Raw genomic sequence first — 21,202 nt, forward strand, 5'->3', positions numbered from 1 at the left:
TTTCTCTCCTCACAGTGTTACAGTTTCGCTGCTGGACTCTTCCCTCCCTCCCCCACCCCATCAGGATGATATGAGACTTGAAAGAAGACGATGCATACAGGTGACTCAATTTTGAATATCACAATCAAAGTATGGCTGTGGCCGTGTGAGAGTGTGCTGACTAGCGGTATATTGTGTGCGGGGAGCTTTCTGTTAAACCGCATCGCTGCAGTCATTTAGAGCCTTTCATGCCAAGCGGGGCTGTGTATCCAGTCAGTAACTAACTAGTGACTACCATTGTAGGTAGTAGTGCCAATGCTTTACCCTTTCAAAATCCGGACGGTTGTTTGATGTTTTAGTGAGAATTGAAGTGTTTCTGCTAAAAACAAATTAAAATAGTCACTATTAGGGCGGAATGTATGTGAACAAATTCTTACAGAAACATGAGGAGTAGATGTTAGTCGTATATCCAGGTTATCATGATGAAAGTGCTGCAGTCATATGTTCGAGTCCTTAAAAGAGTATGTTCTGAGATTTTGCTGCTTGTCTTTCTCTCTTTCTTCACCTGCTTTTTAAAAATTTTTATTTTTTATATTTATTTATTCCCTTTTGTTGCCCTGGTTGTTTTATTGTTGTAGTTATGATTGATGTCGTTGTTGTTGGATAGGACAGAGAGAAATGGAGAGAGGAGGGGAAGACAGAGAGGAGAGAAAGACAGATACCTGCAGACCTGCTTCACCACTTGTGAAGCGACTCCCCTGCAGGTGGGGAGCCGGGGGCTTGAACCGGGATCCTTACGCCGGTCCTTGGGCTTTGAGCCACCTGCGCTTAACCCACTGGGCTACTGCCCGACTCCCCCCCCCCCCTTTAAATGTTTGTGTATTTTATTTGATAGGACAGAGAAATTGAAAGGGGAAGGGGAAGACAGAGAAAGACAGACACCTATAGCATGCTTCACCACTTGAAAAGCTTCCCTTCTGTGGACCAGAATTCTTTTTGGGGTGCAGAAGGTGGGAGTTCTGGTTTCTGTAATTGCTTCTCTGCTGAACATGGGACCAGGGGCTTGAACTTGGATCCTTGTGCACTGCAGCATGTGTGCTCAACGCATGTGCCACTGCCCGACCCCTTTCATGACTCTTTGCCCTCACCTCCTTTTGTTACTTGATTTAGTGCAGGAGAAACAGTTTGAAGACAATTTTAAAAGAGTGTTTTCGATTGCTTTATAGTCAAGGAGTTTATATTTATACGTGGAAAATAGACTTCATTTATGAGTATGTTTAAACTTGGTGTAGCTAATTGATAAGTTCTTTTGACTTTTAAAACTTATATGCACTTAGATCTAGTTGATAGCGAGGCATTTTTTGAACCAAGTGACATGTATCGGTAGACTTTATCAGAGATAGTTTGATTCATTATATTTATGAACTATGAAAATGTGGTCCCTAATTAACCGCATAAGTCCTGTAGAGATATCGAATATTGTTATTGGTATAGTAGTTAAATGTTTTTGGGATTGGTTTTTGCTTTTGAAGGCCTTTGTTTTGTGACAGGCAAAAAATGTACTATTTTTGTAATTTCAAATGGGATTAAAAAAGTGTTAGGAGGCTGGTAAAATGGCTCACTTGGATGGTTTGCTGCTCGCCAGGTTGGAGCCTGACCCCACTGCTCTGAAGGAAGCTGAGGTGCTGTGGTGTCTGACTCGTGTTTCTGTGTCACTAAGAAAAAGCAGTGTCTCAGGTGTGCTTCCCCCCACCATGGAGAAATGCATTTGAGTATATTTGTAAATGATAGATCAAATAATACTTCACAGTGACGAAGCCACTTCAGGAAACTTAGGGTGATGTGCTACTGTGAGAAGTGATGGAATGAACACTCATTTCTGTCATCTGTCTCTGCGCGCGCGCCTTGCCCACCTGTCTGTCTGCTCGCACACACTAGCAGTGTGCCCTGTGGACATCCTGGCTGAGAGAGCAACTCAGTGCTGAGACTGAATGAAGGTTGTCGCCATTGTGGAGAAAGACACAGGAATAGCCCCGGAGCCTGTGCTGGGAGATTGTGCTGGGAGATCTGGCCCTTTGGTGCAGGAACTGGTTTCCTAGCACTTCCTCACCCGCTGGCTTGCTCCCTGGCCAACTCCCCATTGCTTATGCCGGGCAGATGCTCACTTTCAACTCTGGTCAGGAGAAGAAGAAAATATTTCCAGGGTGTCATAGATTTATCTGTAGATGGTGCTGATTTTTGAGACTTCCCTTTGTGCAGTTTTGAGGTGGCAAAATTGCTATTTTATTTCTAATTTATCTTGACAAGCTCTGAAGAGTTCCCAAATAGTTCTTTTTCTTAAAAAGACTGACGGGGAGTCGGGCGAGTAACAACAGTTAACTACAACAATAAAACAACAAGGGCAACAAAAAGGGAGAATGAATTAATAAATACAAAAATTGTTTAAAAAAAGTTAAAAAAAAGGCTGATGGGTGAAGGACCTAAAGAGTGTCAGTAGATTCTGTTAGGCAGCAAGTAGATCTCACAAGATCTGTGAAGACCAAGCTTACATATGACCCGCTTTCTCTTATTTGACCTTACATTCTTTTTAAAAAACTCATTTATTTATTCCCTTTTGTTGCCTTTGTTGTTTTATTGTTGTAGTTACTGTTGTTGTTGATGTTGTCGTTGTTGGATAGGACAGAGAGAAAGGGAGAGAGGAGGGGAAGACGGGGAGAGAAAGACAGACACCTGCACACCTGCTCCACCGCTTGTGAAGCGACCCCCCTGCAGGTGGGGAGCCGGGGGCTCCAACCAGGGTCGCCACATGTGCTTAAGCCGCTGCGCTGCTGCTCCACTCCCTGACCTTATATTCTTTAGAATGATTAACATTATTGACTTAACAAGGAAACAGATCCCTAATATGTCTACTTGCTGTTGGTATATTTCCCGTTTCACAGTGTAAAAGATACTGATTTTAAACATAAAGTCGACAGTTTTTATAAACATTATTAATGTAAGAGTTGCTTTAGGATTACTGCACACATTAAAAAAAAAAAAAAGAAAGGAAAAAGATGTACTTAATAATGAAAACAGGAGAGAACCAGAGCATTACTCTGGCACATACTGTGCCGGGTATTGAACTCAGGACCTCATGAGTGAGAGCCCCAATACTTTACCCCGCGCCCCAGCTTCTGGGCTGCTCTGCAAACACTTTTCTGCTTCACCCGACATACTTGTAAACAGAAGAACTCCCGGAGAGTTGTTGAGTGAAAGCTGCCGCTAGAATGCTGTGCGCACGTGGCCGTGAAGATTCCGTCTTCTCAGTCACCCGGCCTGGCGTCTGGTCTGTGTGGGTCAGAGCCGGCGATGGCGAAGGGGCTGGGTGGAGGGTGTGCTTGCGGTAGCCACCCACTCGGTTTTCGAAAGCAAAACGTAGGTGGACAAGTGGACGGTTTGATGCACTCGTAGGACAGGTGGACATGATGTTCCCCTGCTTGTTTGATTTGAGGGGCCTTGGCATAGTTTATAATAGAATGAGGATATAAATGAGATAAAACCAAACTGTGTGACTTCTGAAAGAGAAGTCACTGTGACCAAACCTTTACACCGGCATTTGCAGTACACCAGGTGCTGCAGTAGCCATTGTGGCCACAGGAATTCTGTGCTCCGGAATCAAGGGACGGACACACGTCGACTGGAGAAGGGCTGACGGGGGACTGGTGATGCGTGCGGTGCCCGTTTATGAGAGGAAGCACAGACTTGCTGTGCCCAGGGCATCACAGGAAAGTCGGGAAATCACACCCCATTCTCCTCCTCTCTCCTGCAGATGGGGGCTGGGGGCTCGAACCTGGAGACTTGCACACTGTAATGTGTGCGCTTAGCCAGGTGTGCCACCGCCTGGCCCCTCCAATTTCTTTTCTTTGCCTCCAAGGTTATCGCTGGGGCTCAGTAGTCACTATGAATCCACAGCTCCTGGAGGCCATTTTCTCCATTTTGTTGCCCTTGTTATTGTGGTCATTGCTGTCCTTGGACAGGACAGAGAGAAATGGAGAGAGGAGGGGAAGACAGAGAGGGGGAGAGAAAGACAGACACCTGCAGACCTGCTTCACCACTTGTGAAGTGACTCCCACTGCAGGTGGGGAGCCGGGGGCTCTAACTGGGATCCTTACGCCGGTCCTTGTGCATTTGCTCCATGTGTGCTCAACCCGCTGCGCTATTGCCCAGCCCCCCCCCCCAAGTACAAGATTTTTTTTATGGAGGACTTCAATTTTTTATTTTATTTTACTTGATTTTTAATTTATTACCACCACCACCACAGCACTGTTGAGCTCTGGTTGATATTGGTGCAGGGGATTGAATCTGGGACTTCAGAGCCTCGGGCATGAAAGTCTCTTTGCATAGCCATTATGATATCTAGCCCCGCCCAGGCCTTCAGTCTTATTTATATTATGATGCTTGGCATATAATACATAGAATCTCAAATATCTGTTCAACAGATGAAAATGAATCCCATTAACCATCTGTTGATGGTGGTGACCCTTTTATTTTGCGTACTCTGTTCCCTCTTAAAGGGATGCCCAGGGGCCTCATAAATAACTTATTTTGGTTTTGGTAAGTTACAAGAAGCTCATCTGTATCAGCTTTTCTGGAAAGTCTGTGGACGTAATTTTAGTTAAAAGAGAACATGTGTTCTCAAGCAGCTCTGAGCTGTGAGGAACATGTATTTATCACAAGTGATTTGGACAATAGAGTTGAATGAAATAAAATCTTTATTTTGGTATCAGGATTAATTTGATGGAGTTTGGTTTCTTCTGTTGCTTTAGGAAGTAGATTGATTTGGCCTTTGTTTAACAAACTTTTTAAATTGTTTTGGTGTAAGAAACGATATGCTTTAAAAAGGGAAATCCAAACTCTGAAAGCTGATATTAAAGTTTAGCTGCTTAACGTTTGGATCCTCCTAATGTGCAATTTAAAATCTCGTTTCTATTTTAAAAAAAATCTATGCCTGTATTTTAACTTGGTCAACCTGGGATTGAACCGCAGGACTTCACACACCCCTTAATGGACCGAGTCACTTCCCTGGTCACTCACTCCAGCTGCCAAGACTTTGCTTCTTTCCAAAGCACTTTCGTTCCCTTCTCCTTTGTCTGTCATCATGCTGTGCTGCTTGGTTATAGTCTCTTTAATTTGGTTATGGTCTGTTTATCTTGCACGCTAGTCTTTTCCAAGACTACACTAGAGTGTAGAGAACCATAAGATTAAATACATCTGTTACAATCTAGAGAAAGGCATAATAAACAAGTTCATAGCCATGTTCAGATGCCGGCCACAAATCTACCACATGGAACCAAATACTCAAAGATTATATTATGACAAAGGTGAATACTTGATCTTGTTAACACAACCTAGGTCTACTTCCTTAAAGTTATAAAAGCTAAAAAGGAAAAAAAAATAAATGCTTGTTGTTTCTGGAACCTACAGCTTTTTATTTTTTAGGGCACACTTAACGGACATGTAATTGAGATTTTTATTTAAATTTATTATTGGATAGAGTCAGAGAGAAATTGGGAGGGGAAGGTAGAAAGGGAGGGAGACAGAGAGACACCTGCAGCCCTGCTTCACCACTCGTGAAGCTTTCCTCCTGCAGGTGGGGACCGGGGGCTTGAACCCGGGTCTTTGTGCCCTGTAGTGTGTGCGCTCAACCAGGCGCGCCACTGCCTGGCCCCACTATTCAATTTATATTGCTTTTGTTAATAGAATTCCATCCACTGTGGAAGCAGGGAGTGAGAGAGCAATTTCCTTCTCCTCATGTGTACGCTTCATAACCTTCCATTGTGAAGTTCTTCGCGACTGTGGCCATCACTTTAAACTCAGCACTGTTTATAGTCCTGCTTTGCCATTTAGAAAACTAGTGGCATCTTCCCAGAAAGATAAAATCAGACAGTCTTCTTTGGCAGCTCTCTTCCTACAAGCATATATATACACATACACATATATATAGCTTTAAAATCTTAGCTTTCAGGGGAAACTAACTACCAGTGGCGAAGCTGCAGGCGTTCCTCTGTCTCTCCCTCTCTGTCACTCCTCCCCTCTCAATTTCTGGCTGTTTCTATTCAATAAATAAAATAAAGATAGTCAAAAAATTAAAGAAAATCAAATCTAGCGCCCCCCCCCCCCCATTACCCGGGGCTCAGCATCGTGGGCTGGGCTGGCTCGCTTTCCCACCCCAGCTGGCAGAGCACGGAAGCTTCTCTCGTAGGGTGGCGGGCGCCGGGTGCCGGGCTCTATCCTGAACCACAGCTACACTAGTGACATGGGCTTTTGCTTTTTCTTTGCCAGCCTTACATTTTTTTTTTTTTTTGCTATTTAAATTTTGTAGAATGATTGGGCTGGGGAGACAGCATAATGGTTATGCAAAAGGCTTTCAAACATGAGGCTCCAAAGTCCCAGGTTCAGTCACCAGCTCCACCATAAGCCAGAGCTGAGCAGTGCTCTGGTAGCTCTTTCTCTGTATCTTTCTCTCTGTATCCCTCTTTCACTAAAAATAATAATAAAATATTACAAAAATAAAAAAGAAACGATTCTGATTTCTCTTTCCTGACCCATCCGTTTTAGATGCCCTCTGCATTTCCCAAGACTAAGGAAGGAGGGCTGTAGCAGGACCCTTTGTATTTCTTACACTGAATGCCTGTTTTATTCAGCACTTACTTTTAGATTGTGTGCACACACACATACTTCCTGGTAGCTGTAATTGGGTGCCCGCCCCCCCCCCCCCCACTCTTCTGCCAGCTTTTGCCCACTGGTCTCTGACATTGCTTTAGTCACTGGTATGATCTCATAGCCTTCTTGTCTTGCTATCTGCTGTCGTCTGTGCTTTACAATGCCACCCCAGCTTTAACTGATGGATTTCACTTTTGTGATTCTTTCCTGCTGTTGCAGTGGGTACATACAAAAAGTAGGCGTGTTCTGTGGGTGCTCTTGAGTCTTCTTTTGGGAAAGCATTCTTCTCTGCCTGTTTAGGCAACTTAGCTTCTTCTGGCTGTGATGTTTGATTTTTCTTTGAGTGAGCCGTTGTCAAGCACGGCTGCAGTTGTGGCTGTTGGAGGTCCTTCTCTTGCTAGTGAGTTCTGTAGCGCGTACTCAGCACCGGCCGGCCTTCGCGGGCAAAGCTTTCCTCGTGTCCTGCAGCACCTGCAGCTGTGCGGGAGGGAGAAGCAGACCGCGGAAGCCAGTGCATGCACTGTGATTGCGGCCGTCGGCGTTGGACTCTGGAAGCGCTGTTTGTTTTCTGTCCTGGACCTTCGTACATGCCTGTCCCATTATTTCTCAAGAATAGACCAACACCCTCTCCTTGCTACCTAGACTCCAGGTGCTTTGAAGGGCGGCTGCTTATATATGCCAGGCGCTCCTTACTTAAGTCACTTGAAAAGGAATTTTTATATTGTTAACCTTGAAGTCATCTAAATTATCTGTCCACCTGTCTTGATGTGACATGGGCCATGTCGAGAAAATACTTAGTTCAGATTGGTATAGGTGATGCTGCTTAGAAAACTTCACTGATTTCATCTGTGAGCAAAACGGGGGGGGGGGGCTGTCTTTGTTTCTTTGGCAATAGATACTATGTATTGATCATACATTTAGCTAAATAAAGGCTTGAATAGTCAGCCAGCTTTTATATTTCCATGATGCTTGGCCGAGGTTACAAAGTACATTTAAAATGCAACAGTGAGGATTCAGTAAGTTCTAGACTCTTCCTTTCCTTTCCTTTCCTTTCCTTTCCTTTCCTTTCCTTTCCTTTCCTTTCCTTTCCTTTCCTTTCCTTTCCTCCCCCTTCCCCCTTCCCCCTTCCCCCTTCCCCCTTCCCCCTTCCCCCTTCCCCCTTCCCCCTTCCCCCTTCCCCCTTCCCCCTTCCCCCTTCCCCCTTCCCCCTTCCCCCTTCCCCCTTTCCTCTTCTTTCCTTTCCTTTTCCTTTTTTTTTTGAGAGAGATGTGAAGAGGGCAAACCCACTCTCCAACAGGAATAGTCCAAGATTAAAAAATTTGGGAGTCGGGTGGTAGTGCAACGGGTTAAGTGCACGTGGCGCAAAGCACAAGGACCGGCATAAGGATCCTGGTTCGAACCCCGGCTCCCCACCTGCAGGGGAGTCGCTTCACAGGCGGTGAAGCAGGTCTGCGGGTGCCTATCTTTCTCTCCTCCTCTCTGTCTTCCCCTCCTCTCTCCATTTCTCTCTGTCCTATCCAACAACGACAACAACAATAATAACTACAACAATAAAACAACAAGGGCAACAAAAGGGAATAAATAAAACAACTATTTAAAAAAAAAAGGTTAAAAAATTTGTGTTCAGTCCAGATTTAAACAAGACAGCAGCAACATCACTTGAGTTACTGATTGGAAACTTGACCAGAATAGTTGCTCTGAATATTTCCAGCACGTTTCCACATTAGAACCCCTAAATTACAGAGGAGAAGCTGTACCTTTCTACCAACATGGCATTTAAAAAAATACGAAGTTACATTGTAGCTCTCTCTACTTTATAAAATTATTGATATGGGGAGTCGGGTGGTAGCACAGCGGGTTAAGTGCACGTGGCGCCAAGCGCAAGGACCGGTGTAAGGGTCCGGGTTGGAGGCCCGGCTCTCCACTTGCAGGGGAGTCGCTTCACGGGCGGTGAAGCAGGTCTGCAGGTGTCTGTCTTTCTCTCCCCCTCTCTGTCTTCCCCTCCTCTCTCCATTTCTCTCTGTCCTAGCCAACGACGACATCAGTAATAATAACTACAACAATAAAACAAGGGCAACAAAAGGGAATAAATACATAAATAAATAAATATTAAAAAATTATTGATATGGTATGACTGGTTATTTAATTGATTGATTTCTTTTTTGGCATAATTATGATGCTCGTATGTTGAGATTATGTGGGCTATTGATGTATCTTAGCATTATTATTTTTAAATTTTTTTATCTTTATTTATTGGATAGAGACAACCAGAAATTGAGAGGGAAGGGGGGTGATAGGAAGGGAAAGAGACAGAGAGACACCTGCAGCCCTGCTTCACCACTCACAAAGCTTTCCTCTTGCAGGTGGGGATCGGGGACTTGAACCCAGGTCCTTGAGCACTGCAACATGTACGCTCAACCAGGTGTGCCGCCACCCAGCCCCTATCTTAGCATTATTAACGATGCATTAGCATCTGCCAGTTACTTACTCTGAATGTTTTTCTTTGTATAATTCAGGGGAGGAAACATTGGAGTATTAATAATATATATTTAGGGAGTCGGGTAGTAGTGCAGCGAGTAAAGCACAGGTGGCACAAAGCACAAGGACTGGCGTAAGGATCCCGGTTCGAGGCCGCTTCACAGGCGGTGAAGCAAGTCTGCAGATGTCTTTCTCTCCTCTCTGTCTCCCCTCTTCTCTCGATTTCTCTCTGTCCTATCTGACAACATAAATGGCAACAACAAGGGCAACAAAATGGGGGGAAAAAGATATATATTTAAAGACTAGTGGTTAATTATGTACCCAGAGCACTTAAGTTCTGCCATAGAAATTCTAAAGAATGTGCTTTATGTGATGAAGATTCTGCTTTAGGGAGTTCATCCATCTTCAAACATTTAAGTGCTTAATTCTGATTCTGAAAGTAGTATTCATTGATCCTTTGTTAAGCTCACAAAATTTAAGGAACTTTAAAATTTAAAAAGAATGATCAGCTAAAGGGCATTTCAATTTTGGGATGTTTTATCCTACAGCACCTGTCCCCAGGCAGAGGATGCTTCCTGTGTCTCTGGGGCTCACCAGAAAGTAAGAGTGCCAGGTTTTAGTTTTTCTTCCCTTCAGGGACTGGGAAATTTTGTGTTTCCAAGATTAAGAGGTGAAGTGCAAAGCAGTCCTTGTTTATAGGAATGGGTGGGAAGACTGGCGAGGCTGATAGTGCTTAGTTCAGTGTAGAGGGAGTTAGAGAAACTTGGAATCTGGGGAACCCACCACAGATATTGAAGACTTTCAGGCAAGATGAAATCAGCTTTAAAAATCTCTCTCTTTTACTTCTGTTCTTGCCTTTGTTTTTAGAATTAAAGGAAGCTCATTAGAGTCCCAAATTGTTGTACAGTTTGAAGCAAACAGATTGAGTCTTTCAAGGACTGGATTCAGTGCTTTGCTTAAAGAGTGATTTTTCAAAGCTTTAAGTTTTGATTAGTAGGTGTTCTAGACAGTCAGTTGGCATGTGCAATGATTCTGAGCTAATCTTTTGAAAACTTGTTTAAATAAATGTTCACCTTGACAGCAAACCTAGAGACTTACTGATACAGTTGACTGATCAGATTATTCATAGATCCTGGTAGGAGGTAGTCTGGGATCTTTGGGTAGTTTGGGGTTGATCTTTAAATATAAGATTGTAATCTCAGTGCACTATTATTTATTTAAAAAGCATTATCTACGAGGAAGCAATTACAGAAGCCAGACCTTCTACCTTCTGCAACCCTCAATGACCCTGGGTCCATGCTCCCAGAGGGATAGAGAATGGGAAAGCTATCGGGGGAGGGGGTGGGATATGGAGATTGGGTGGTGGGAATTGTGTGGAGTTGTACCCCTCCTACCCTATGGTTTTGTTAATTAATCCTTTCTTAAATAAAAAAAAAAATAAAAAGCATTATCTAGCTTTTTAGAATAAGGGGCTAGAATTAGATGAATGTCAAGCTTTCTTCCAGTTTTAAAACTCAGTTATCGATCCAGTCCTCGTTTGGTTCCATTGGACTTTTAAATTGTTTTCAGCCTGAACCCCCAAGTGAGAAGAACATGAGAGCAAGTGAGGAGGCAGTGAATACGGGTGGGTGGGGACTTGGGGTGCTCTGGACATGGCGGAAAAGTGCTTTCAATTTTCATAGAGGGTGGGAGGGGGTGACTTTCAGATATAGGAATAAGATGTGCATACTGTTTCTTGGAACTTGTCTCAGTTCAGTATATGCTACAGATAGAGTTCTTTCTAGTGACGTTTACAGACATTATGTGGAAAGCTATACTTAAAAACTACTAACCTCTTGGTGTGGGGTGGAAGGGTATTCTGTTTGGAAGGAGATAATTGCTAGGCTAGGAGGGACAAGGCGGTCTATCTTAAAATAAAATTGTATCTTTTACAAAGGTTCAATTATATAAAGGCACAAATGATCGGAACTGTGTCTCCTTGACATGTTTCAAGGAATCTTTCTTAATAAAAGAAATCCTCAACCATTAAGAATTGTCAGGACACTGGCTGTTTGTACTGACAAAGTTTATATGCTTGATTTATTCTTAGAAAACTTACATAAGAATATGATGTGTCTATATTGTGCTTTTTATCTTACTAGGATATGGTCTCACTGTATTGGCATTATTACTGGTTCAGTTTGTGTGTGTTAATCCTTATAGGTTGTACCTACAGGTTTATTTCAAAATAAGTTTTGGAGATTAGGTATTAGCATGTTAGAATCAGAACAAATGTTTTCTTCAACCTGATCAAGTTGGAGACTTTTGTGAGATGCGTTGTTACGTCCACCTTTTATTTGGTCTGACTATAGCAAAAGTGCTCTTAGGATTCTCCTAGAATGTCATATTGGAGTGTAAGGAAATATTTACGTAATCCTTGCTTTTTAAATTTGTGGGGGAAAGTTGAAATGTTGGTGGCCGACCATTAGAAACACACAAAACAAAAAGTTAAAATCACAACTGTCAACAATAAACTACCTGAACTGTCACCTTTGGATTTCTTCTGAGTTGGAAAATAGAATATGGTTCTGATTCTTTACAGTTGCTGTTAATTTTGCTCTAAACCAGAAAGTGTTAACTGGCAACTTGAAAATGTGACAAAGCTCAATTTCATTTCTTGTTTATTGCTTGTTTTCCTATTGGACAATTGGAAGTAGCTAGTAGGCTATTTGCATAGCCTCGTTTGATTGGCTAGCATTCGACTGGCAGTCCCAATCAGGAGCGGAGGGTTTAGTGGTAGGCTATGCTAATTAGCCGCCGTTGCTGGGCTCGGGGCTGCTTTCTGCTTGCAGTTCTGCTGCATCGTGTTGCCTGCTGAGAGAAGTAGATAGACGAGTGTTTAATCATCTGCGGCAGTTCCCACTCACTGCGGGCAGGCGGGTTGTAGAGCAGGCGTGCAAATAAGGACTTAATGGTTCTGTTAAATACCTGTAAGCAGATACGTGCATTACTTACAGAAGCCAAGTTGTGCCAAATCTCTTATCTGATCAAGTCTCTATAACACAAAAGGGGGGGGGGGAGTGTCCCATTTTACCTCTTCAAGCCTCACTCAGGTGCAGTCTTCTGCTCAGTAAAGATTTCTTCCTTCCAGATTAGAAATAGTCCTGTTATGAGTAAGGTGATTTTGACGCTTGACTTTAGAAAGACACATGTTCTAACAAGTCGATGCCTCCTTTGGGGCAGGTGTATCATATCGCCCATATCATCTAGCAAATCAGCACATAAACTTGAAGCCCCGTCCATGCTCCTCTGTCCGAGTCACTCTTCATCTCCTGTTATTATTACCTTGCTAATTTGAGTCACATTTAAGGTATTAGTTGTACTATCTTACCTTTGGTCACAGATTCTGTAGAATCTCGGTACTTTGGGGAACATAAGAGTTGAGCAAATACATGCAAAGTTTCATAAGACTATAGGCCAACTGTACAGTAATGCCATTGAGAGGACCGATCTGGACCAGTACAGGACAAAGAACTCACCAGGCAGGTTGAGGGCTTGGAAAACAAGTTGAGTGGGGAAGAGGATGACCACGGAACTTGGGTGAGGGCTTAAATGGACAGGTTTCACATGGCTGGCAGGCAGCTAAAGGAAGGGTGCTTCACAGTGGAGAACAGGACAGTTGACCGGACGCAATATTTGTGGCATCAGTTTCCCAGTGACCAAGGGCGTCTTTTCCCTTCTTCCACCCCCATGGCATTTCAGTGGCTTCCTTGAAACGAGGACTCTTACTACCCTGACCCTTTCTTCGGTTTTCTTCCCTTAGTTTGTGGCAATCAGTGTTTTCAGTTTTTATGAAGAAACTTTTGTGAAGAATACTTTGTTGGTTCAAGTAAATGGCTTTGGAATTTTTTAATCCCTCCCTCTTGGGCTTAAAGCATGACACACAGGATGCACCAAGCCATGTTTCTACAAAGTTAAATCCCTTTAGTTGTTTTATCCATTATGTTAAGACATTGTTGAATTGGCCCAGCTGATTTGCAGTCTTGCAAAGAATGAAGACAAAAGTCAAATCTTAGCATTTGATTGTTAATTATGCATTTCTTGGCATATACACTAAAACTACTTAAAAACAAATGTACAAGAAGTGCTTTATTCAGCCACAAGTCAGAGAGACAGCCTCCTGTGCTCAGGGGGTTTATAACATCACGGAGGTCGGGAGATAAGTCTTTTGTGGAGATGGTTGGCCCAGGAGAGGTGAGCACTCAGAAGACATTCCGATCTGCTTTTGGGCTAGGCTAGGGCTAGGAGACTGCTGGTCCAAGCGGTGTTTCCCATGGTCCCAGGGAATGCCGTGACTTTAACAGGTGGTGCTGTCCTGCTGCGCGGCGAGGAGGCCTGTTGAGGAGGCTCAGCCGCTAGGCTCCGTGGTCACGGTGGTCATGGAGAACAGTGTGGCGGGGCGGGACTGTGAAGAGCAGAAAACAGACCTCCAAGTTGTCCTGAAAGTGCAGGGTTTAAAAACCTCTTGGTATTTTAAAAATGCTCGCAGTGTTTTCCCAATCTACCTCTCTGTGATTGCTCACCAAGTCTGAAAATGGACTTTGCTTCAGCTTTAAAATACGAAAGTACACTAACAAGTGTTTCCAGCACTTTATGTCTAAACAGGCGAAAGATTTTTTTTTTTTAAAAGTCTTTTATTTATTTTATTTTTGAGAGAGATGCAGAGAGAGAAAGACACAGAGAAACACCAGAGCACTGCTCAGCTCTGGCTGATGGTGGTGCGGGGGATTGAACCTGGGACTGCGGAGCCTCAGACATGAGAGTCTCTTTGCATAACCATTATGCTATCTACCCCCACCCCAGGCGAAAGATTTTTAAGTTGCTGTTACAAGAGATGGGATATCCTGTGGACGAGGGTGTGTGTGTTCTGTAACAGGTCGTTATTTGTACAGGCTGTTTTATTTTATTTGATAGGTAATTAATTGGCTTGTAAAAATGTCACATGTTTAAAGTGTCTGATTTGGGCTGGTGAGCTTGCTCACCTGAAGGTACCTGCACTGGGTCAAGGTTTGAGCCTGCTGCGGTAGCCTTCCCTTTCCCTTTGTGTCTGTCTCTCTCGGAAAGTCAGCTCAGAAGAGTGAAACCCCCGTACAGCCAGCCAACAGACACACAGCAAGACGCTGGACGTGATGAGTTCCGATGTCTTACCCGTGAACCTTACGGCCCCTAAGACACCCTCTTCCCACGGCTCCTCGCACTTCTCTGCAGGTCTGCCCCTTGCTCTTCCTCCACACCTAGACACCGCGCCCTGCTCGCATCTCCCCTGTTGGGAATTTTATGCGCACGGAGTCATACACTGCGCTTTTTATTTGTGGCCTGGCTATTTTCTTTTAAAAGTTTAGTGTGACTTTATTATTTAATGATGGCGTACAAGACTGCAGGCATAGAGCTCCACACCGCACCCACCGCCCAGTTTCTGCGGTGACCCCTTCACTCCCGAATTACCAGCAGAGCCCTCACAGTTTCAGCTTATTCATTCATTCATTTATTTATTTATTGCCTCCAGGGTCATTGCTGTGACTCGGTGCCTGCACTATGAATCCATTGCTCCCGGAGGCCACCCCCCATTTTGTTGTTATTGTTATTGCCGTTGTCGTTGTTGGTTAGGACAGAGAAATCGAGAGAGGAGGGGGAGAAAGATAGACACCTAAGATTTGCCGTAGGTCCTAACAGGCGTGTAGTGACACCGAGTGTATTTCATGGCGATGAGCAATGTGGTGCGTTCATCGTGTGCTTTCTTCTTCCTTCCCTTAGAATATCACCTTTGGCAAAGTGTCTGGCCACACACTGTTCGTCTTGAGATAGCCTTACTTACTGTGAATTCAGATCTATTACCAGATACATACTTTGCGGAGATTTTTCTACGAGATCATGAATCATACTTTCATTCTTTTATTAGTATCTTTAAAGTGCAGATGTTTTGATTTTATTGATCAAGTTTTATTTATTGAGTTGTTCTTTTGTGAATCATGCTTCTGGAAAACTTTGGCCTAATTGTTTCAAGATAAAGGTTTCTCATGTTTCTCCAGTTTCGCAGTGAAAAAAATTTTACATTTAAGTCTGTGTTCTCTTGTAAGACTTATAAAGGTTACTTAAAAAAAAAAGGATATTCAGTTATTATAGAACTACTTGTTGAAAGGACCATCTTCCTATATGAGTGGGACTGTTTCTGGTATTTTTCTTTTATGAATTTATTTGTGTCTTGGCCACTAATACTGTCTTGTCTTTATTTTGTAGTCAGTAGTAAATGTTGAAAAGAGGTAGACTTAGTCCTACTTTTTCCTTGTTCAGACGCACTGACTAATCTAGGTTCTTTGCATTTTCTCAGTTTTTACAAAAAAATCTGGTAGGATATTGATTTGGACTGTGTGGAATCTAGAAATAATTTTGGGAAGAACTGGCATCCTGACAGAATTGATTCTAAGACTCCTGTGCATAGTATTTCTCTATTTAGATTCATCTTTAATTATTGTAGTGTTCAGTGTAACGGTCGGTCATAACTTGTCAGACTTATACTTAATCACTTTCTTCAGCACCGCTCTCAGTGGCTTTAGACTTTCCTGGTTGTAGTTGTGGGCTACGTATTGCTTTTGTATATTGATCTTGTGTTCTTCAGCCGTGTTAAAGAACTCACTTGTTGACTCTACTACATTTTTGGCGGATTCAGATCATCTTTTTTTTACTGGTTTTTATTGGTGATTCAATGTTGATTTACAAGATTGTAAAGGGTACAACTGTAGTAGGGTGTAATTTCATGCAGTGCCCACCACTAGAGGTCTGTGTCCCATCCCCTCCAGTGGAAACTTCCCTGTTGTTTATGCCTTTAGATAAAGAGTCCAACATTAAGTCCATTATCCTACCTCCCAACTCACTATCCCTTTGGATAAAGAATCGACCACAATTCTTTATGGGGGTGCAGAAGGTGGGAGTTGTGACTTTTGGAATTGCTTCTCTACTGGACCTGGGTGTTGACAGGTGGAGCCACACCCCCAGCCTGTTTCTGTCTTTCCCTAGTGGGACAGGGCTCTGGAGAGGTGACATTCCAGGAAGCATTGGTGAGGTGTCTGCCCAGGGAAGTCAGGATGGAATCATACTAGCGTCTGCAGCTTGCTTGGTGGCTGAAATGCACTAAGATGGAAAGCAAGACAACATGTTTAATAAACAAGAACCATAAAGCAGGCATAGAAGAGATGACGGTAGGGACCTTAGGGTAGAAGGAATCTAGGGTCTGTTTTAGGCATGTTCCTAGGAGTCAGTGTCTTAATAACCTTTGCTTGAGCTTGATAGCTAACGTTGGGGTAGACCAGGAATCTATCGTCTGGGCAGATGGTGTCAGAGTCGAGAGCAGAGTTAGGAGGCAGGATCAGGGCCGAGAGTTGGTCACAACCTTGAAGAAAATATATAACACAGTTAGCTGTTCACCACGATGCCGGGCCCATAGCCATTCATGCACAGGAAAGGGGCCTGCACAGCCTCCAAGGCCCTGTCAGACTGAGCTCAGAGTCCACAGTCATAGTGGGGAACCTTCTAGGCTGCTCTCATTTCAGAGGATTCAGATTTTCTTTTCTCTTTTTCTTTTTTGTTTTCTTACCCAGAGTACTGCTCAGCCCTGGTTTATGGTGGTGCAAGGAATTGAGCCTGGGACTTTGGAGCCTCAGGCATGAGAGTCTCTTTTCATAACCATTAAGCTATCTACCCCCACCCCAGATTTTCTATTTGGGTAATTCTGTTGGTGATGAAAGACATCCTGCTTCTTCTAATCTAGTTTTTCCACACACTTCAGTGGTGTGTAATATAAGAACACATTCTGAAGGCTGGAGAGTACCATATTCCATAGAAAGAAGATGCTGTCACTGATTTAGAGGGAAAAGGTGAGTCAACACTTAAGTGGCGTTTCTTGCGTCTCTTGCAAGATGCCCCTCTACTCCTTTTTGGGGGGCATCTGAGGTCACCGTGTGGCACACTCAGGGTAAAGTTGGTGAACACGCCTGGTTTCTGAATGTTGAAGCTACCCACCATTCATTCCTCTTGGTCATTCCCCCCCCCCCTTTTTTTTTTCCTTTTCTGATAGAGGGTGAGACACACCGAAAGGTAGAGAGAGACAGGAGGGGAGATACCCCAGCACTGGTCTGCCACTCCTGAAGCTATCCCTCTGCAGGTAGAGCAGGGGCTTGACCGTGGATCCTTGAGAACGGATGTCCCACCACTTGGCCCCGTTGGGTGTTTTTTCCTTGAATTTGGTTATTCGGAAATAATTTTCTATTTTGAGTCCTGCTCCTGAGAGTTTATGCGTGAGACCAGCACAGCATGTTGGGCGCATCTCCTTTCTGTGAAAAAGCACTGCCCTGTATAGCCTACCCAGTGTCTGTGCATCTAGGTGTTCCCTGGCCCGACTGTGTGTAGTGTTGGCTGTCAACCTTTGACATTCCTTGGCTTCTTCCGCACGGTCCTGACCCTGTTTGCTTCACCTGCTATCCTCTGTGTCCATGCTTGTGTACGGATGTGTTCATCTTGTAAGGGTGCGGGCCGTGCTGCATTTAGGACCCTGTCTGGAGACCTAGACTCGCAGTGGCCCAGTTTTGAACTAAGACCACATTCTGAGTTGGGATCTCAACACATGACTTTTGAGGAGGCGTGACTTTCCTCTGCTTTCACCTCTAGAACTCACCGTGAAGGCGGTTACCCTCTCAGCTGAGAAGTGTCTGTGGAGTGCTGCCTTTTCATGCCAGCACTAAGAGCGGGTAAGAGAGCCTCGCTCGCCTGCAGTCCCCCAGGTAGCAGAGAAGCAGCCTGCGTGCGTGCGTGCATGTGGCCCAGGAAGGAGGACCTCAGCCCACCCGCAACAGCCCGGGTGTTGCTGATGGTGCTTCACCTGGGTCCGGGAGTGTGACCTCCGGGTTTGTGGGAGCAGGAAAGAGGGAGCTCGGGCACTGCCAGTGGCAGTGGCAGTGGCAGGACGGAGAGTAAGATTGAAAACGAGAAATGCAAACACTGTACCTGGCAGCACTGGGTATTTTAAAGTGTTGCCAGTTTTGAGATCGATTTATTTATCGATTTATTTATTTTACCAGGGCACTGCTTCTCTTTGGCGCCTAGTGGTGCCAGTGATTGAGTCTTGGGACTTTGTGCGCCTCAAACATGAGAGGATTTATTTATTTATGTATTTATTAATTTGGTTTTTGCATAACTGTCACGCTGTTTCCCAAGCTCGGGATTTTTCTTTTCCCTTTTCAGTGGGGAAGTAGACTTTTGTCAGAGCAGTGCGGACAATAACCAAAGGCACAGACGCTGGATGAGGGGCTGTTGCCGCAGAGCCCTTGACATTTTCTCCTGAAGTCAGGTCTTGCCAGAGTATCGAAATAAGCAGAGGACGTGTGAGGCGTTCCTGTGACCAGAGCCCCAGATTGTGGCTGGTTGTGGGGTTCCTCTTGTGTTCTGGAGGTGGCAGTGAGTCTGAGGAGGTGGTGTTTACAGGGAGGTCAGACTTGGCACCCTTGCCGACTCGCCAGCCCTGGCAGGCGCGGCTGCCACGATGCAGTGCTTTCCAACAGAGGCATAGGTTAGCCTCGGAACTGACACGCTCCTGCAGTGGGTCCATCTGCCTTCACCCTTGAGGAGACCCGATGGCCTCTCTGTGGGGGGAGGAGGGTGGGTGGAGGGAGCCTTCTTTTCCTTGGTTTATATTCTCCAGGAGACTAATGCATTTCTGTCATCGGCACATTTAGTGGTTTATTTTCTGAACATTCCGTCCACCAATGACAATCAGATACAGTCTCCAGGGGTCTGGGGCTCTGCCATCACCGTCACATTAGTGTTCTGAATTCTCGGAACTGTGTTGTCCCAGCACTGTACAGTGAGAGTGTGTAAGGAAGGGCTCGTGTAAAGCCTCTCCAGGGGTCACCCTCTCCAGGGGTCACGGTACAAAGGAAGGGCAACATTCACTTCAGCAGTGGGTTTGGCCCACTGTGTCCAAACGACACTGTCTCAGCATTTTCATTTCTTAGTAGTAGTATTATTACTGTTACCGCCACCAGAGTACTGTTCAACTCTGGCTTTCAGTAGTGCAAGGGGTTGAACCTGGGAATTTGGAGCCTCAGGCATGAGAGACTCTTTGCATAACCATTATGCTATCTACTCCTACCTATTTATTATTTATAATGAGCGACCTACAGGGACAATAGAGATCTCAAAGCTGAGACCAAAGCACTGCTCAGCTCTGGCTTATGGTGATGCTGGGGACTGAACCCAAGACCTCAGAGCCTGTCTCCTCAGCCCATTCAACTCAAAGTCAAAATGACCGAGACACGTCACATTCGGTTTTTTTTCTCCCTGCTACAAAGTCTTGAAACCCCATCTGTGTTCACATTTACCGCACACCTTACATTTCAGGTGCTCAGCAACCACCCACACAGGTGGCTGCCGTACAGGACAACGCGGGTCTGGGCCACAGCAGGGGCTCAGCACATTTTTATTGAGCAAGTGAGCGAGCGGGTGAGCGAGCGGATGAGCGAGTGAATGTATGCATTAGAGGATCAATTGGTTGTTAAAAGGGACATGTGGAGGTGAGAAAAGGCCTTGTTTTTCCAGTTAAGAAGTTGAGCATATTCATGTGGTTTAAGATAGAGCTGGGGAGGAGACGGCGAGGAGGACACGGAGGGCCTTGTCCACGGAGGATTACCCCTAGGGAGGTGACAGGCCAGGAATGGGCAGAGCCGTCTCCCTGTCCCATCCCTTAGGAAGAAAGTCGACATCACTCAGTGATACTTTGAGGTTCAGACCTAGTTTGTTTAGCGCCCTCTTGGGGCTGAATTGTTCCGACCATTTCTTCCCTCAGTTTTGGGACCAGATAGTCCTCGCCACGTCTTAGAGTTTCCCCGGAAGACGTCATTTTAAGTCAGAAGTGGGGAGAACCTCTTGACAGGCATCATTCAACTAGAAAAAAAAAAGCTTTCCGTTTTAAAATTAATTTATTGAATATTATCGTTAGCATTGTGGTTAGATTAAGGCTGCTATAAAGTCAGCTGCATGCATCTAAATGTAACTGAGGTACTTCCCCCCTAACTATTCTTCAACCCGTATATACTTGAGTCAAGCAAAAGTCTCTGCCTAGTCATTGTCCTCGCGCATTACAGAATGTACAGCTCATGGCCTTACTTGCCTGTGAACGGCAAGGTTCTGTTGGAGCAGGTCACCTAGCATGGAGGCTAAGGTCATTTGATTTACTGAATCCCTAAAAAGCGAGGCAGAGAAGTTTAAGAGACATTTGAGGTTATGCCTTCACATCTTCAGGTGTTGATGTAGAGGCAAAATATTTAAAGATTGTTTTCAGAATTGTTGTGTTAAGTAGAAATTATGAATATACTCAGTGTTATTGGAAAGCATCAGTTGTTCTGATGTTAAAAACAACTACAGAAAACCGTACCTCATTGTCTGGAATAAAGTAGTCTGCTTAGGGTGTCATGCAGCTGTTCCCCCGTGTCGGACCCTGACCACTCAGAAGTACAGATGATGTGTTCTGGAGAAGCTGAGGGAGGCCGGTGAAGACGAGGCCCTGGCGAGGGCGAGGGCGAGGGCGAGGGCGAGGGCCAGGGCCAGGGCCAGGGCCAGGGCCAGGGCCAGGGCCAGGGCCAGGGCCAGGGCCAGGAAAAGGAAAGGAGGCTGACTGGTGGCCGTGCTGGGATGGGCACCGCACACATGGAGGGCGCTGTGGCATCCCCTGCCCGGGAGTGCCAGGTTGCTTTGGCAGGGTGGGTCATGAGTCGACGTGTGACTCGGATCACTAGATGCACGAGGACCCGGGTTCAAGTGTCTGGTCTCCCGTTGCGGGGCGGAAACTTCTAAGCAGCGGAGCAGCGCGGCTGGTGTCGCTTTTTCTCCCCCTTTCTGTCAGAAGAAAGAAGGGCAGGGAGAGGTCCCAGGAGTGGTGGATTTGTGGTGCAGGCACCCAGCACCAGTGAATAGCCCTGGGGACACCCCCCCCCCCCTCCCCGTTAAGTTTTTGAAA

The 21,202-nt window shown here is 45.0% G+C and overlaps 1 protein-coding gene across 3 annotated transcripts in view; it reads left to right on the forward strand.

Moving 5' to 3' along the window:
• Positions 1–21,202, forward strand: part of DYRK1A (dual specificity tyrosine phosphorylation regulated kinase 1A) — a 131,552-nt gene that overhangs the window by 52,851 nt on the left and 57,499 nt on the right. For 2 of the 3 annotated variants that reach the window (XM_060198692.1, XM_060198693.1), the window contains exon 2: positions 16–100. The exons of the other annotated variant lie outside the window; for it this stretch is intronic. In XM_060198692.1, coding sequence (XP_060054675.1) covers positions 91–100 — 10 coding nt within the window. In that variant the 5' untranslated portion in view covers positions 16–90. The remainder of the gene's footprint in view (positions 1–15; positions 101–21,202) is intronic. 3 annotated transcript variants of the gene reach the window in all.

Source organism: Erinaceus europaeus, chromosome 9 (genome assembly GCF_950295315.1).
Source record: "Erinaceus europaeus chromosome 9, mEriEur2.1, whole genome shotgun sequence".
In the NCBI taxonomy this organism is placed as follows: Eukaryota; Metazoa; Chordata; class Mammalia; order Eulipotyphla; family Erinaceidae; genus Erinaceus; species Erinaceus europaeus.